This window comes from Ilyonectria robusta, assembly GCF_021365365.1.
Source record: "Ilyonectria robusta strain PMI_751 chromosome Unknown BGZ61scaffold_11, whole genome shotgun sequence".
Classification (NCBI taxonomy): domain Eukaryota; kingdom Fungi; phylum Ascomycota; class Sordariomycetes; order Hypocreales; family Nectriaceae; genus Ilyonectria; species Ilyonectria robusta.
In genome coordinates this window covers 1,224,510-1,240,554 of record NW_025764445.1, presented here as the reverse complement: position 1 = coordinate 1,240,554, position 16,045 = coordinate 1,224,510, and the positions used below count along the sequence as shown (strand labels likewise).

At 50.9% G+C, this 16,045-nt stretch overlaps 7 protein-coding genes across 7 annotated transcripts; 3 read left to right on the top strand and 4 right to left on the bottom strand.

The window, feature by feature from the left end:
- Positions 1-329: 329 nt before the first annotated feature.
- BGZ61DRAFT_494590 (Endoribonuclease L-PSP/chorismate mutase-like protein) lies at positions 330-746 on the top strand (the record flags this gene model as incomplete). The annotated part of the gene is made up of 1 exon (XM_046250781.1): positions 330-746. The coding sequence occupies one exon, from the start codon at positions 330-332 to the stop codon at positions 744-746; it is 417 nt and encodes a 138-aa protein (XP_046103915.1).
- Positions 747-910: 164 nt separating this feature from the next.
- BGZ61DRAFT_453283 (Alpha/Beta hydrolase protein) lies at positions 911-2,223 on the bottom strand. Its single transcript, XM_046246060.1, has one exon. It carries the CDS (start codon positions 2,199-2,201, stop codon positions 1,122-1,124), a length of 1,080 nt encoding a protein of 359 aa, XP_046103914.1. The 5' UTR covers positions 2,202-2,223; the 3' UTR covers positions 911-1,121.
- Positions 2,224-3,967: 1,744 nt separating this feature from the next.
- Positions 3,968-6,175, top strand: BGZ61DRAFT_589053 (fungal-specific transcription factor domain-containing protein; the record flags this gene model as incomplete). Its single annotated transcript, XM_046256560.1, has 7 exons — positions 3,968-3,986; positions 4,039-4,118; positions 4,171-4,813; positions 4,863-5,170; positions 5,236-5,372; positions 5,424-6,066; positions 6,128-6,175. The coding sequence occupies 7 exons, from the start codon at positions 3,968-3,970 to the stop codon at positions 6,173-6,175; spliced, it is 1,878 nt and encodes a 625-aa protein (XP_046103913.1).
- Positions 6,176-6,499: 324 nt separating this feature from the next.
- Positions 6,500-8,276, bottom strand: BGZ61DRAFT_533283 (major facilitator superfamily domain-containing protein; the record flags this gene model as incomplete). The annotated part of the gene is made up of 6 exons (XM_046253984.1): positions 6,500-6,775; positions 6,828-7,160; positions 7,213-7,476; positions 7,541-7,796; positions 7,853-8,071; positions 8,140-8,276. 6 exons carry the CDS (start codon positions 8,274-8,276, stop codon positions 6,500-6,502), a joined length of 1,485 nt encoding a protein of 494 aa, XP_046103912.1.
- A 441-nt stretch (positions 8,277-8,717) lies between these two features.
- Positions 8,718-10,714, bottom strand: BGZ61DRAFT_453279 (uncharacterized protein). Its single transcript, XM_046246059.1, has one exon. The coding sequence runs from the start codon at positions 10,625-10,627 to the stop codon at positions 8,765-8,767; it is 1,863 nt and encodes a 620-aa protein (XP_046103911.1). The 5' UTR covers positions 10,628-10,714; the 3' UTR covers positions 8,718-8,764.
- A 486-nt stretch (positions 10,715-11,200) lies between these two features.
- On the top strand, positions 11,201-12,502 carry BGZ61DRAFT_353124 (metal-dependent amidase/aminoacylase/carboxypeptidase; the record flags this gene model as incomplete). Its single annotated transcript, XM_046240485.1, has 2 exons — positions 11,201-12,093; positions 12,148-12,502. The coding sequence occupies 2 exons, from the start codon at positions 11,201-11,203 to the stop codon at positions 12,500-12,502; spliced, it is 1,248 nt and encodes a 415-aa protein (XP_046103910.1).
- A 95-nt stretch (positions 12,503-12,597) lies between these two features.
- On the bottom strand, positions 12,598-15,979 carry BGZ61DRAFT_353594 (family 35 glycosyl hydrolase; the record flags this gene model as incomplete). The annotated part of the gene is made up of 7 exons (XM_046240539.1): positions 12,598-13,577; positions 13,634-13,933; positions 13,983-15,529; positions 15,585-15,629; positions 15,679-15,701; positions 15,753-15,807; positions 15,861-15,979. 7 exons carry the CDS (start codon positions 15,977-15,979, stop codon positions 12,598-12,600), a joined length of 3,069 nt encoding a protein of 1,022 aa, XP_046103909.1.
- Between the last annotated feature and the right edge of the window lie 66 nt (positions 15,980-16,045).

Sequence of the window (16,045 nt, the reverse complement as noted above, 5' to 3'; positions counted from 1 at the left end):
CCGACACTATCTGCGGGGTGCCGATAAGCCACAAATGGGCTTGGTTATCGAGGTAAAAAGCCGATCATTAGAGAATGGGCGCTGACGTCGCTTGCATCCAACTCAATATTGTGTCTTGAAACTAGCTTAGCTCGTCCACGACAGCCGACCTGGCCGGGTCGCCCAAAGCAGAAGGTTACTCAGGATTTCACTTCCGTTGAGATTAGTATCTATATATGCCCGGGGAATATACTAGGGTGGTTGGGGGCAAGATAACCAGCTTCAAACACAGTACTATTCCTTTCTTTCACATTCTCGCCTATCTACTAGCTCCCAGCTGCGCCACCAGGATGCCGTCAGTCACCTTCTCACAAACCCCCGGGCCACTGGGAGAACTCTTCACATCGTTCGGGGTATCGCATGCTGCCAAAATTCCCTTGTCGGGTAGTTTGGTCGTCACCTCGGGGCAGCCTGGGTTCGACCTTCAAACGGGCGAACTCGTCACGACCTCTCTCCGAGACGAGATTGAAGCCTGTTTCAATTGCGTGGATGCCGCTCTCAAAGCCTCCGATGTCAAACTTGGTCTCGCTGGAGTGCACAAATTCACCTGCTTTCTCACCGATGTTCGCCATGACGCTTTGATGATGGAAATCTGGAACGCTAGGATGCCGGATCACCATCCTACCTGGGCGACTGTGGGTATTTCCGCCCTCGCCATCCCCGGGATGCACATTGAGCTACAGGCAGAAGCAATCATCCTCGAATAGAGTATTGGCCATCTTATCGTTCAGTGGGTCAAGGGCAGATGGGAGGATTGATAGAGCGCATCTTGAAGTCCTCGGGACACGACCTACGTAGCAAATGAGATGAATCAAGACACTTCACTTGACGGTTCGCAATCACTGCCGCTTGATTTATCGCAGGACGGGGGGTGACATGTGTACCTAACTAGAGGGCCTAGAACATACTACGCCTACCTACCTAGGTAGGCACAAATACCTCGGTCGCGACCCAAATGATGAGACGACCGACGAACATGATTACACTTAAAAGATGCAGTCGATACGACAATATCGGTAGCGAAATAAATGAGCCTTAAAAAGGATGATAAAGACGGCCACGACAAATTGTAAGCTAAGATCTCATTGACCCTTCAACAGCCATCTGATACCCTCAACCATGTCTTTCCAGTAATCACGGCTCCTTTCAAGCTGTGGCCAATTCGTCCAGAACATGTGCCCAAAGCCTTCGTAGATATTAAGTCTCGTCTCAACCTTCCACTCCTCTTCCAAAGCCGTACGGTAAATCAAGCCATGATCTCGTAACGGATCTAGGCCAGCCACTTGGAAGAAGGCTTTCGGTATCAATGTTCGATGCGCTGGGGTCGTGTCTTGATCATCTCGTGGTGGGTACCATTCATCGGCAAATGGTGAAAACAAAGGCGACAGCACATCGGCTTTGACCAAGTCATGGATAAATCCGCTGGTCTTCATGGTCTCTGGCCCGTCAAGTAAAGGCCCAAGGACGGGATCAGAACGGTTTGCCCACATGCTGGAATAACGCTCCTGATACTTGCTTGGGACAAGTTCTGGTGGCAAGAGATAGGGGACGCAGAGCCATTGTCCGGTCAAAGGGGGATTCAGCTTCTCTCTCGCCGCTCGGTGTGCCAACACGGCCGCTATGTTTGAACCGGCTGATGATCCACCGACAATGAAGCCTTTGGCGAGGTCAACACCCAGCTGGTCAGCGTTTGCCGCAGCCCATTTCAAGACGTCCCAGCAATCAAGTACGCCGGTTGGAAATGGGTTTTCAGGCGCCAATCTGTATTCTGGATTGAGACAAACCGCTCCTAGCTCTTTTGCAAACGTCCTGGCGTTGGAGTCCTCATCCGTGCTGTTGCCCATGACCCATCCACCTTCGTGGAACAAGACAATCAAGGGTCTTTGCTTTCCGCCATGAGAGTTGTTGAGTGATTCTGTGACTGACGAGGCAGGTCGGTAGCATTTTGTGCGAATGTCATACCCATCTCGAGCTTTGATGAAAATGTCATCTTCAGTTACGGAGGGGGTTGGTTCAGGCTGGGGCAGCAAATGTCGCTGTCCATCCAAGTGAAGTTGGCGCGCCGAGCGGTATTCTGGGATGAAGGGCAAATCAGGGAATGGGTGTAAGGAGATGGCTTCTTGAAGCGTATGGTGTCTACTCTCGTGATCGGATGCGCTCATTGTGAATAATTGAGGAAAAGAGTCGATATTCACAACAGCACAATCCCATCGCCGCCATTTACCCTACACAATGATGACACCGTAAGTGGTTTGCCATATAAGGAATAGCTTGCGATTCAAAGCCGCCTATTCCCAATCAAGCAGTTCGGCCAGCTCAACCGGATCTGTTTAGCGTCGTTGCTCAGCATGGAGCCAATCTGCATGTCGCCAAGATGCGAGGATTGTGACAAATCACGGCCAACCACATGCTCAGTGAGTATTTATGTGGTACTTGTGCGGTTTCTTCTTGCCATAGCTATATTCCCCGCCTTGAATTTCAGCTCCCAAAGGAGCACAAGTAGGCGCAAAGAGACGAAGCGACCAGGGACCAGACGCCTATAATCCTTGCGGTATAGCCAGCCGAGTCCATTCACCAGCCAAACATCATGGTTCCTCCACTCAGCACGGAGAAAAACCAGGCGGCCATCGCCTACTCCAAGTCGTTGTCCAAAATCCCATGGTGCGATGACTACGAGAAGATGATTTCGGGCATGCTGTACAGCTGCCTGGCTCCAGAGCTCGTTGATTCAAGAAACCGCGCACGGCGGCTCGCCCAGACATTCAACACGTATGTCCCAGGCGAAGCCGAGACGGCCGACGAGGTGGCCGGGAAGAGGGTCGCCATGATCAAGGAGCTCTTCGGGAAGGTTGGAGAGGACATTTACGTCGAGCCCAGCTTGCAAGTCGACTACGGATGCAACATTACAGTTGGCGACAGATTCTACGCCAACTTCAAGTACGTGGGACAAACAGCCTGTAGATCAGGTTGCTAATTATTTACAGTACCGTCATCTTGGATTGCGCTCATGTGACAATCGGCGACCGAGTCTTTTTCGCTACCGGCGTCAGTTTGATCACTGCCACGCACGAGACGAGTCTGCAATCGAGAAGGGACAACATTGAGTACGCCGAGCCCATCACCATTGGAGACGATTGCTGGCTTGGATCAAATGTGACGGTGTTGCCCGGCGTTACCATCGGCAAGGGCTGTACTATTGGAGCTGGGGCCGTCGTGTCGAAGAGCATCCCTGACTACTCGGTTGCGGTTGGCGTCCCGGCCAAGGTTATAAAGTCGGTCGAGCCTCTTGATTCGTAGATTTGCTAGAATAGCTGGGTTTTTAGCATTGCAAATGCATCATCTGGATGCCTGGGATAATATCCAATTATGACCATGGAGTCTTGAGAGATATTGCGAGACGATTCAATTTGACAGTGCATGTGTAAGCGCACAACTGAACGGCGTGAATTAATTACCAAACCCGTATGTATGGGACTAGATATGCAATTGGTAATGGAAGTTGATACGCGAAGCCAGGCCAATGGCGGTGACTTGCGTGTCACCTACGCCTTTGTATCCACGTCTGTTAGCCACTCCTGTCGATACGTATAGCCACTTCTCCCCTAATGACACTTTGTCACTCCGGTATCCTTCCGCCGTGCAAAGGTGGCGCTCCCCGCAGCCGATTTGCGGGCGCACTAATCTCGATCGTTACGTAGGAGGCGAATGGGAATCTCCGTAGAGTCCGTATCACACACACCTGACTCCACTTGAGACTGTGGGGAAGACATCATCTTGATAACAGCCGAATGAACCCCGCTCTGTTAATTGTGTTAATGGGCCATTTACCGCTTTCAGCTCAAATGAACAACCACTGCCCCCAGAACCACACGGTGCACCCTGACTCCGTTTCCCCTTTCCGTGTAGTATCACATTTTCGAGAAGCGTCATGCCGACCAGCGTCAAAGGTGAGCCCCTGTTCACATTGCATATGGCGCGCGTCTCTGACCCGTGTCCAAGGTGCCGCCTGTGGGACATGTCGAAAGAAATGCAGGAAGTGCGGCCGTGAAAGACCAAGCTGCTCCCAGTGCACAGCCAAGGTATGTGGCATCTCCCTTCCCAGTAGAAATTCTCAGCTAACATCGCGTTGAGGGTGATGTTTGCGAGGGCTACCCGCTAAAATTCTGTGGTGTTGCCAGCAGAGGGAGGCTGTCAGGGAAACTACTCCCTGTCCTTGATAGTCCTCGACCAAACAAGATCCGTCGCACTCGCCGCACTGATGTCTCTAGTATCACTATCCCATCCATACCAGAGTTGGAGGAACCTAGTCTTGATCTTGGATCAGCCTCCACCCCTACAAATCACTCATCCCCCATCTCTAGTACGCCCAACACCTCGCCAGATATCCGCCTGGCACTTCAGGATAACCAGCAAGAAAATTCCTTGGCCTTCAAAGACACCGTTCAACCTGTCGATGAGGAGTCCCCACTCAGTATTGCCAGTTGCCTGTCTCGAGATGACGAGCTACTGCTCCCTTTGGACGCCGTCTCCGGCACAAAACGCGTCTTGGGCCAGCGAGTCCTGGTTGGTATGAAGACATACTTCTCATCCAGTATTCCAATTCAAGAAACACAAATTTCACGATCGGAAGTTCCGTCATTTAGCCGCATGACCTGGGCTTCTCGGATTGCCGCCGTCAAATTCGATGCCCTCCCAAGTTTATCGCCCCCACTCGACACTGCATCTCTACCAACAAACCTGGACCAGGAGCGCGTCCAATTTCTCCTTCAATATTGTAATTCATATCCTAAAACCCCAGGTGGTACCCTCTAATTCTTTACTAGTCGACGAGTCAGTGTGCCCTAAGCTGGTTGTAGATGATGCTGCGTCTTGGTCCAATCCCTTCCAACAGTACCTGCTCCCGTTGTCGCTGCAGTTTTCCGGAGTCTTGTACGCGGTATTGGGCCTTTCTCTTGGGCATCTATCAATCAATCACTACGATACACTGGACAACGAGCAAGAAGCCTTAGAGTATCGGTTTATGGCAATCCGGCAGCTAATTGATTGGCTAGAAGGTCTAGACAACCACTCTACCGATCCTTGTCTTGTTGAGGCCGGTTTAGCCATAATACTGATTCTTGTACTGCACGATGTAGGCCTGAACCTTTTTTTATGAAAATTCTTTGTGTCAAACACTCACTGATTCATTCACATCAGGTCTGCGAAACCGGTGTATCAGCTGGAGGTATTCACCTGAATGGAGTCACGAGCATCTGTCGGAGGCATTCCGAACTCCTGAAGTCTTCATTATCTGACCGACCATGCATGACCTTTTTATTCGGTGCATTATCATGGTAAGTCTCTTGGCCTTTTTGCTTGGAAATACTGACACTTCTGGGATCAAGGCTTCATATGCTACGTTGCATACCCAGAACTTACGAAACACTGCTCCCGGACAGCATTCGTGAGGCCGCGTACCAAGAGATGTGCCCCAGGCTTTTTGAATCCTTTTCAGGATGTCCACTGAATTTATTTCTCAAGTTTTCTCGACTTCTTGAATCTTCTCGGGATTTAGGATTAGTCGACGAAGAAGGCCGGAGGCGGGACAGTTTGGTGAGCTCCATTCGGGAAGAGATCCGAGTCTGGCGTAGAGAAGAGCTCGAGGGATCCGAGTCCGATCCGACTGGCGACTATTTAGCCAATGCCTTTCGACACAGCTTCCTTCTCCACAGTCTGAGAATTGTGGATAAATCGTTGCCAGCTGAAAGTCCAGAGATACAAACCTGTATCAATGATATTTTGAACATGGGGTCAAAAATTGCCGTCGGATTTAAGGGATCGAGAAGATTATTCTGGCCGCTATTCATGGCTGGCACAGAAGCCACCATGCCCTATCAACATGACTACATTCTAACAAGGATTAATTCGATCATTGATGATACGGGTTTTCGAAACCTAGCATCTACCACCATCCTGGAGAGAATTTGGAAGGAACGCACGACGGGTTTGGGCGACGGCGTTTCTCTCTCAGTGCCGTGGACAGAACACGTAAGTGCGCTTTGTTTGAAGACCTTATTGCGTGATGATGCGTTGCTAATGCCATAAATAGTTGTCAAGACCTGGCGTTACCGAGAACCATGATTACCTTATATTCTAAGTTTTCTTATTGCATTCAAACTATTGATCACTGCTCAATTCCTCCCGTCAGGTATGAGGCGACGAATTAAGTGACGATATCGATTGAGATACCCCATAGTCATGACCACAAAATGTTGTATCGTATTGTCTGCTCTGTTCTCGTTGAAGACATACCTACGTATAGAGATCGAACCACATAATGTTCTTGGCTGCTAGGGATTGCTGGTATTTAACAATTATCGAGATGCAAGCAATTGAACCCCGCCATCTTCCCAAAAACCATATCAACTTGCCTCAGAATGACGATGGATTGCGACAGGGCTGCAGGAACTTGTCAAACGCCCTAGTAAACGTAGCGAAACTGCGACATCTCCTTATCGGTCTTGTCCAATGAACCGAAATCCAGGCTTCCCTGAGAATCACTGTTGATCTCCTCATTGCTAACACGGTCACGACGGCGATTCTCCCAGATAAGGTAGAATCGTAGGCTAAAACAAGTTACCAATGCAACTCCATAGCAGATCATCATCGCCAGAAACCCGGAAGGATACGACGGGGCCTCATCATCAAAGAATAGTTGAGGTCCGATGATGTTTCCGGCGCAATACCCGATGAAGATCTACGAACAACCAAAATTAGCATTGCTTGACTTCAACAGTGGACCGACATACCATAGCGTTGACAGTGGTTTTCTTTGTGAATCCACCAAAATTTCCAGACGACATGGCCAATGTCAGTGGGAAATTGGCACTGTATGCGACGGTGAGGCAGTATCCCATAAAGCGAGCCCAAATGTTGTCCGAAGAAATCTGTCGAACCATTGCAGCTCCGACAATTGAAACGGCCAAGTTCCATGCCATCCAGTAGGTGCGAGTGTTGTGCAGCCAAGTGCTGCCTCCCGTTGCAAGGAGGACGAAGACAAACTGGAACACAAAACTGATCATCTGGACAAGGAGGGTGTTGAGTGTGCTGAAACCGAATCCCTTAATCACGATAGAGCCGAACTGTTACAAGATGGTAAGTCATGAACCCCTTCCATTGTGGTGTTGTTCTTACGCTGTGCACTCCTCCATTGGCAATCTGACTGCAGAGTTGGATTAAGAAGAGTCCCCAGGTTTTTAGGTCAAGCAATGCCTCGGTGCATTGGTACCACTTGAACTTGTCGCTCTTAATGCCGGTCATGTTATCTTTGACTCGCGCAACGGCCTTTCGGCTGTCCTCTTCGCTCAGGAACCATGCCTTCATCGGGGTATCTGGAAGTAGAAAGAAAATGGCAAACGACCAGGCGACAGTGATTGCTCCAAAAATGAGAAACACGGCCTAATATATGTCAGCCTTATCGTTCCTGCTTTGCGTCCCCTAAGAACCGAACGAGATGACGAACCTTCCATGGTGCAATGCTCTGAATATGTCCAATACCATAAGCGACGACGCCACCAAAGATTCCTGCGCACGTGTTTCCAAGGAACCATACTCCATGGCGTAGAGGCTGCTCTGATCTTTTATACCACATTGCAGTGACAACGCTGAGACCTGGGGCGATGGCGGATTCAGCGACACCCAGAAAGAAGCGATTGGCCAACAGGCTTCCAGTGTTGAAAGTTACGGCGGTCAGCATCAATATGACTCCCCAGATGATTCTAGGTATCGAGTCAATATTATTCCGGCAGTATAAAGGAGGGACGGGGGAACGCACATGGATGCCGCAATTGTCTTGCCAATGGGAAACCGAACCATGATAACACCAGCTACATAGGATGCAATCAAGTATCCAAAGTAATAGATGCTGCTGGCCCATGAATATCCAGATCCTGAAAGCTCGAGGTCTGTTCGTAAGCCCATAATGGCGGTGTAACTGAGGGCAGATTTGTCTAGAAACTGAAACATATATGAAGCGGCCATTGCTGGGAGAAGGCTGCCATTTTGTTAGCTTGGACTCCACAATCAAGCCGAACGCCAGTGTTGAATGAGATTGTCACTTACCACATGTCAATCCTGCGTAGAATTCTCTTGTCATCTTCTGCACTAAGCTCCTCGTAATGGAGTTCGCCCTGAGAAATGTCTTTTGCAGTTTCGTCCGCGATTTGGGACTTGACGTCCACTGTTCGCATCTCAGACATGATGAAATGGGAGCGAGGCAGGCCACTGGTGAGAGAAGATTGTAGATCTCTGTGGTGCTTCCGCGGGGTCAAGGCAGTGCATGAGGTAAATGAACTATGAAAGATGCATTCAGCAAGTCTGCATTGGTGGTTGTCCTGAATAATATATGATTCAGAGAAAGGAATATACTTGGTTTCTTATTTCCCCGCAGTTATCTCCTGCAATCATGACGAAGCCCCGGGAATGTTAATCTTTGACCTGGCAAAATGATAAGAGATAGCAACAAGATGTGTGCTTGGGTTTTCAGATAGCCGATGGTCGGGTATAATTAGTGCACACCGCTCAGAGTAGTATTCCATCGACGCTGTGGAGACCGCTTCATTCCCCTGCGAGTGCTAGATAACAACAGCACCACTTCGCTAAACTCGGAACAGAACAGTACTGGAGAATGTGATTCAGCCTAAGGGTATCCGTATTTATTAACATTAATTATGCGAACTACTTCTTGCTAGATGACAAAGAGGCCCACTTCCCCAGACTGAAAACGCTCACGCACATTCACCCGCCTGCCCGACTGGATCTGCATATCAACTACGCCGACTAGGAACCGATGGGCTCGCTCAAAGTTTTTGCCGAACCTGGTTATCGATTCAAGTCGTTCAAGGGCCCACTCGCGGTGGAGAAGGTCGTTTGTCTCCAATGCAACCATAAAGAGGGGCCAGGCGATTGGCATCATGGCCTCATCCCCGCCATGCTTGTACGTTTGGAATGCCAGGTTCATGATCTGGCGTAGCGCGCTGGTTTGCCGTGGACATAGCCCTGCTTCATCGTCGGGCCGCGTGAGACGGAGAAAATCCAGCACCACGCCGTAGAAATGCGGCACGACACTTCGAATGTTGGCCACCAGCCGATGCGAGTTGTCGGTAGTGAGCGATAGTTCCGCAGCTACCTCCATCAGCTCGCTAAACTTGCTGCTGACTTCTTGGATGGAGAGTTCGACAACCAAGGCACGTTCCGTTGCACTGGCCGCATCGCATTCGTAAAGCTTCGCGAGCTGTGCTATCATAAAACGTAGCTGGGTGCAGGCTCCCAAAAGAGAGTAGACGCTTCGATTCTCCACGTCATCAAGCAACTCACTTTGGGGATAGTTTTCACCCCAAGTCGTTCTGTAGAGAGGATTCGAGAACCGGTGCAGTTTATCAAAACTCTCCAAGGGTTGAAAACGACTGGCAAGGCCATCAGTTCCATTATTTCCACCCATCAGCTTGAACAGCATTGCGTTCAGCTCTCCGCCAACTCCACAAGATGCCGCTGCGGCATCGAAAAGGGCGATCCAGACTATCAATCGAGCAGAATAGAGAGATAGTGGTTTGCTGCCGGGCGCTTGTTGTGTCATTTGTGTCGATGTCGATATCAATGCCCTTGAATGGCCTCCTGACGAAGGAGATGACAGCAGTAGTTTGTCATTGCATCGGTGCTTTAGGATCAAAGCCGCACCGCTCAGGTGGTTTGCGACGCCCGTACATCTCTCGTCACCATATTTTTGCTCATATAGAAGCATCAGATATAACGCCGTATGGATCGAGTCGAGATCCAGCCGCTCACTATCGTCATCCCCAACCAGGTCGGCCATCATCTTCAAGGCACTCGAGTAATGCCAGAGAGGGGACCCAATACCTCGATTGTCTTCGGTCTGCATGTTGCGTCGGAACTCCATCTCTCTTCCACCGACAGCGAGAATCATGTGCATGACGATGGGATCCACCTGTGCAATGCCAAACATGATGGAATAGAGCGAATAGTCTGGGTTCTTTGTGTGGTGCAGCTTCGCAAAGGAGGTCCGAAAATATCGAATTGACTCGTGGTCTGCTGATGTGAAAACGACAGAGGAGGCTCCGGTAGCTGGCGCTGGGATGCAAGATGTCGATAGGGATCGTGATTCATTTTGTTCGATTAATGATTGAAGCCGATTCCGTGCCAGTCGTTGAAAGCATGCAACGTTTGTCCCATCTTCCGCCGTTGGAGTGTGTCTGCTCCGTGATTGAATCGCGAGACTTCTGTTCTTGGACGCCTTCCTCCTTGGAATATAATCGCACAAGAGGCTCAACCTCAAACATCGCCGACACTGAGGTGTTGCCTCGTCGCATTTGACCTTCTTTGCCCTGCACGTCCAGCATCCCTTGCGTGAGCGCGCCGCATTCCGCCCCTCTCCCTGTCGACACAACTGGGGCGACAGCGGCGAGCCGGGACTGGCGCTGCTTTTTTCTGCGGCATATTCGAAACTCATGTTGGCAGGCAAGAACTCGATTGCTTTGAGATGGTGACTGGGATGCAACTCGCGTGGCTGGGTGATTGTGGAGAGGGGAAGCATCGGCGTGGAGTTCTGTAGCCGAAGGTCGCGATAACATGACCGATAAAGCCGACCGACGGCTATCGATGATCGACAATGGGCTTATCATGTGCCAGAATGTGAGAGTGGAGTCAGATGATGGCTTTCTTCGTGGATGAACGAGATGTGATAAGCTCGTTGTCGACCAGGATCTTGAAATAAGTGGATTGCCGAGCGTCGGCTGTACATAATACATACATAATACGTGGCGTAACGTTCTGGAACTCCATCGACACGATCTACAAGTCTAGGTCGAATTCGCCACAAAAATAGAGGAGTGGCATTATGCTCGTGTTAGTGACGCAAACGCTTAAAAGCCCGACATGATGTCAGAATACCCCAGGATTCATACTCATTTCCCCTTCCTCCATTCTCCATTCCTAAATCCCGTAAACTCAGCTGGATACTATCTTCCCCAGGTACATAATGACTGAGATCAAAGAGGGCGAACCCATCAGACCCGGTCGCGGCCATGGGACTCAGCCAGCTTCACAAATTTACGAGGACCAGATTGTGAATGAACTCGACGATAGCAGAGCCTGTCTTCCCACGTCAATGGACTCGGCCGAGTCGTCACCCGGAGTCATCGAGACGGCACGCGCCATCATCGACCAAAGTCTTGACAATCTGAGTCCATCGCTACATCAAAATATCAACAAATTTCTCCACGCAAACCCCGAAACAGCATATCAAGAGTTTCTCGCCCACAATACTCTCACGGCGTACCTCGAGGACCAGGGATTCACGGTCAAAAAGCAGACCTATGGCCTTGAGACCAGCTTCGAAGTCGAGATTGGAGAGGGCGGACGGCTTGTCGTGTTTTGTGCCGAGTACGATGCCCTCCCCACGATAGGACACGCCTGTGGCCACAACCTGATCGCAACTTCGTCTCTCGCTGCTTTTTTGGGAGCCGCTCGTGCGATGACAGAGCTGGAAATCCCCGGTCGTTTACGCATTCTGGGTACGCCGGCAGAAGAAGGCGGCGGCGGCAAAGCGAAACTCATTGACGCTGGCGCTTTCAATCCTCCACAAGATATCGCAGCCGCCATCATGGCGCATCCCGTGGCAGCGCACCAGATCGGAAGCAGCGGTGACTTTTCCGGCCTCGCGGGCTTCAAGCTCATCGCAAGCCACAAACTGCGTGTCGAGTTTAGAGGCAAGACGGCCCACGCGGCTGGTGAGCCGTGGAATGGAGTAAATGCACTTGACGCAGCCGTTGCGGCATACAATAATGTGGCATTGCTGCGACAGCAGATCCAGCCTGATGAACGGATTCATGGCGTCATAGAGGCTGGTGGTACGGTTCCCAACGTCATCACTGAATACACTCGAATGAACTGGAATATCCGAAGCCCTACGATGAAGCGGTGCAATGACCTGCTACGTCGGGTAAAGGCGTGCTTCGAGGCTGGTGCTGCGGCTACTGGTTGCTCTATTAGCTACATCCCGTATGCAACTCCCAAGTTCTCGTTCCTCAAGAAACTTCACTGACGTGCTCGTAGGTCACCGACGTACATGAATCTCCGCGTCAACGACACGCTCTGCAAAACATACGTGGACGAGATGGCAGTTCTGGGCGAAAACATCATGCTTCGGCAGACCAAGAACTTCAATGCGTCGACAGACATGGGTAACGTGTCGCATCTAGTCCCCAGTTTCCACGGCGCTTTTGCGATCCCAGCAAGTCCGGATATCTCTGCTCATAACCCAGGATTCACCGCTGCTGCTGGAACGGACGAGGCACACGCAGCGGCAATCAAGTGCGCAAAGGGTATGGCGATTCTTGCTATACGTGTTCTTGTTGAGGATGCAGTTGCGACAGGTGCGCGAAGCGACTTTGGACTAGAGGATGAGTGATTGAGCCTGTAACACTATGCGAGTCTCTTCTATTCTTCCGCGACTCTGCTACTCAGGTTGACTACTTTCAAACCAGATGTAATTGAATATACAACCTATGCATAGCTAAGCCGATCCTTGGTCCATCCCGGTCTCAGGTAACTACTCTCAAATCCCATGTCAAAGCTGGTAGAATGAGTATAGTTAAGCTCCCACTCCACATTCATCTCAACTCCCTCACTCGCCTGGCTCCAAACCGTCACTACAATGGAATTATCACCATGGTAGTTGAGAATGCCAGGCGGCACGGGGAAGTCAATCTGGTGTCCGATGTACGGGCTGAACCTGCCGTACTGATATCCGTTCACGAAGAGCAGAGCCCGTAGACGGTTCGTGTATTCAGGCTTGCTGGGCGTAAAGGTACCGTCTGAGGTTGCTGTGAGGTGGAAAGAGATGGAAACGTCGACACCCTTGGGCACGTCAAGAGGTGCGACGGTGCGGAACACGCGGACACCGGCGGAGGGAACCACGAGGGTAGTGGTGCTGCTGGGGAGGTCGGTCCAGTCGTTATCGGGGTATTCCGGGAGGTGCATGCCTACTCGCTCGGCATAGAGTCCTCCTTCGTTGAACGGTCCTCGCATGGGATCGATGTTGTCCTCCAGTCCAGCGTTACCGGCAATCCGCCACTCAGTGAAGCTATAGTCACTCCCCGAGCCGACGAGAGTTGCGTTGGTGATGCCACGAGGGTCAATCGCCGATGAACGTAGCTCGTGGCCGCTTTGGTCCATCAACACGACCAAGACATTCTCGCCATCATCCTTGAGCGTAGCATTGTCAAAGGAAAAGGTTCCCGAGTGCGAGCCGAGGTACGAGAGGCCGTAGTAAGAGCCGATGTAGTCCGAGTTGACCCAGACAGAATAACCAAAAGCAAATCCGCCAATAAGATCGAGGAAGACACCCGTTGGGGGCTTCTTCGTGCTGGGGAAAGTGGCTCTGTAGATGCTGTTGCCGTAGTGGACCTTGTAGTCGTCGACGTATAGGACCGGGTTGTTGCCAGCAGGCTTGGTCGGGTTGGGAGTCTTTGTGTTGTTGGCAACTGGAAATGGTTAGGTTAATCGCTGTATCTCATGCTTCTCAGGGATTAACACTTACCAACCCAACCATCTGAAGTCGGCTTATAATCATTGGCAATCTCGGGAAGACTGTCGGCCCACGACCAGGGACCTAAAGATGGAAGCTTCACAGTCGAAGGACCTTTGATGGAGGCAACATAAACTGGGCCGTCACGAGATTTGACTGGAACCTTTTCTCCATTCCAAGTGATGGAACGCAGCTTCTCGGGGCCAAACACTGTGATTGTCTGCGCCTCTTCCTCGTCGCCAGTGAGAGCAAGCACTCGCTTCTTCGCGTCATATGCCGCAGAACGGACAAGATAAGGGCCCTGGACAAAGACTAGAAACGATCAACCCTAATTCTTTATATGTTAATGTTATCAACTTACCAGTGTTGTTGACAGGCGCAAACGGATCGTTGTCCAAAGTTGGCACCCAGAAACGATACGCCGTCTCTCGATCAAGCATCAAGATACGTGTACCATCATTCAGCTTAATGGAGTTCATGCCCGCCTTCTGGGTGTATGAGACTGTGATTCCCTTCTTCTCGTTGCGTACCGTCACGGATTTCTTCGTGGCAGCGCGCAACACCTTGGCTTTAGACGCGCCCCTGATCGCAAACTCGCCAGACTCGCCCTGAGGCAACCAAAACGCGAGGATCTGCTTGCCGTCAATGGTAGTATAGCTAAGCACCTCAGCAGTCGAGTAGAGCAGCTTCTTGTCGCCGAATTTGAAGTCGGTAACGAGGACCTTCGCCTCGTGGCCGTCGATCTTAATGTAATTGCCGAACCGAGGGATGGTGAGCTCGCCTTCAGATGTGTCGACTGTGAGACGGAGTGTCTCAACAGTTCCTGACGATGAGTCCTCGTGTCTAACCACATAAAACGCAGCGTCGGTCTCGGGATTTCTGAGTTCAGCGGCTGTGATAACGTCGTTGGTGGTGTAGTTGGTTCCAGAGCCCACCCGATCAGTGTTGGCCAAATCATGGGCGACCCTAGTGAAAAGAACAAGAAGCTTCGTCTCGTAGTACTTGTCCCAAAGAGCGCGATTCTCAGACACCGGTGAGGAGTAGTCGTAGCTCGTTGCCACAACAGGGCATGCTGAATGCCCCCAGTTGGTCCCGCCAAACATCATGTAGAGCGAGATGGCTGTGACGCGCTGAGAGATGAGGTCTCGGTAGAAGAGATTCGCGAATTCGGAGCCAATATCTGCCGGGCATCCGCCTTGCGGGCCTCCCCAAGGGTTGTACGACCCGCCTTGGAATTCGGGCATAAAGTTCGGCTGCTTGGGGGACTGAACATTGAAGTAGGAGAGGTACTCGGCGGTCTTGTAGGCCTTGTATTCGCCATTTGTGCCCGTACACTCGCTGAGGTTGCAGCTCCAGCACGAGGGGTAGCTGTCCAATCCAACGACATCGACATTACCGGTGGCGCTGGAGAAGTCCTTGGACCAAGAGTACCCATTCATGTTGGGAGCATTGTGAGCCAGGGGAACATCAATACCGCTGTCACGAGCACTGTCCTCAAGCAACTGCATGTAGTTTGCAATAGTTGGGTTCAGTACTCGGTTGGCAATGTTTTTCCACTGGCCGTTTAGCTCGTTCTCAATCTGGAACATGATGACATTGCCGCCGTTGGTGATGAGGTGCGGCTTAACAATACTGGAAATTTCTTCCCAGTATGGTTTCCAAGCTGCGGTGTACCTATCGTCGTCGTTACGGAGGTCACCATACTCACCCGTCGTCAGCCACAGCGGGAAGCCACCAGCGTTGGTCTCGGCATTGACGTAGGGACCAGGGCGCATGATGACATACATGCCGAGCTCCTTGGCCAGGGTCATGATGGACGTAAGGTTATGGCTACCATTGGTGAAGTCCAAAGCATCCGGTGAGGCGCTGTGGTAACCCCATGATGTGTAGATGGAGAAGGTGTTGAAGCTCAGATCTTGTTAGTCACATAAGCACTTAAGTCGAAGGCTTCAGATTGACTTACCCAGCCGCCTTGATCTTTTCAAGTAGATCTCGCCAAAGTTCGGGTCTACAAATGACTATTAGAGAGCAATTGGCAATTTTTGCGGCCAACTTACACTGGAAATCTCCACGGGTGGAACTAGAACACATTAGCAAACCGAATTGAACTGAGGGAGCAATATTTACTCACCTCGCCGGAAAATATGAACAGTCTCTGGCCATTGACGAAGTAGCTGTGGTGGTCCCTATAAACCTGTCAGACCATGCAAAGTTCAAAAGCATCTGGCGTGGGTCTAACCATTGCACAACTTCATTCAAACCATTGTCAAGTATCGGCCACTCTGTTCCCTGCGTCAAAGCCGGAGCAACGAGAGACGCAAGTCCCGCAAGCCCCAAACCGAACTTGGAGAGCTTCATTGTCGCAACTGGAGGTTTGTAGAAGCAACCTGACTGGTTTCCATCGTGGCATTCTATTCAAGGTCC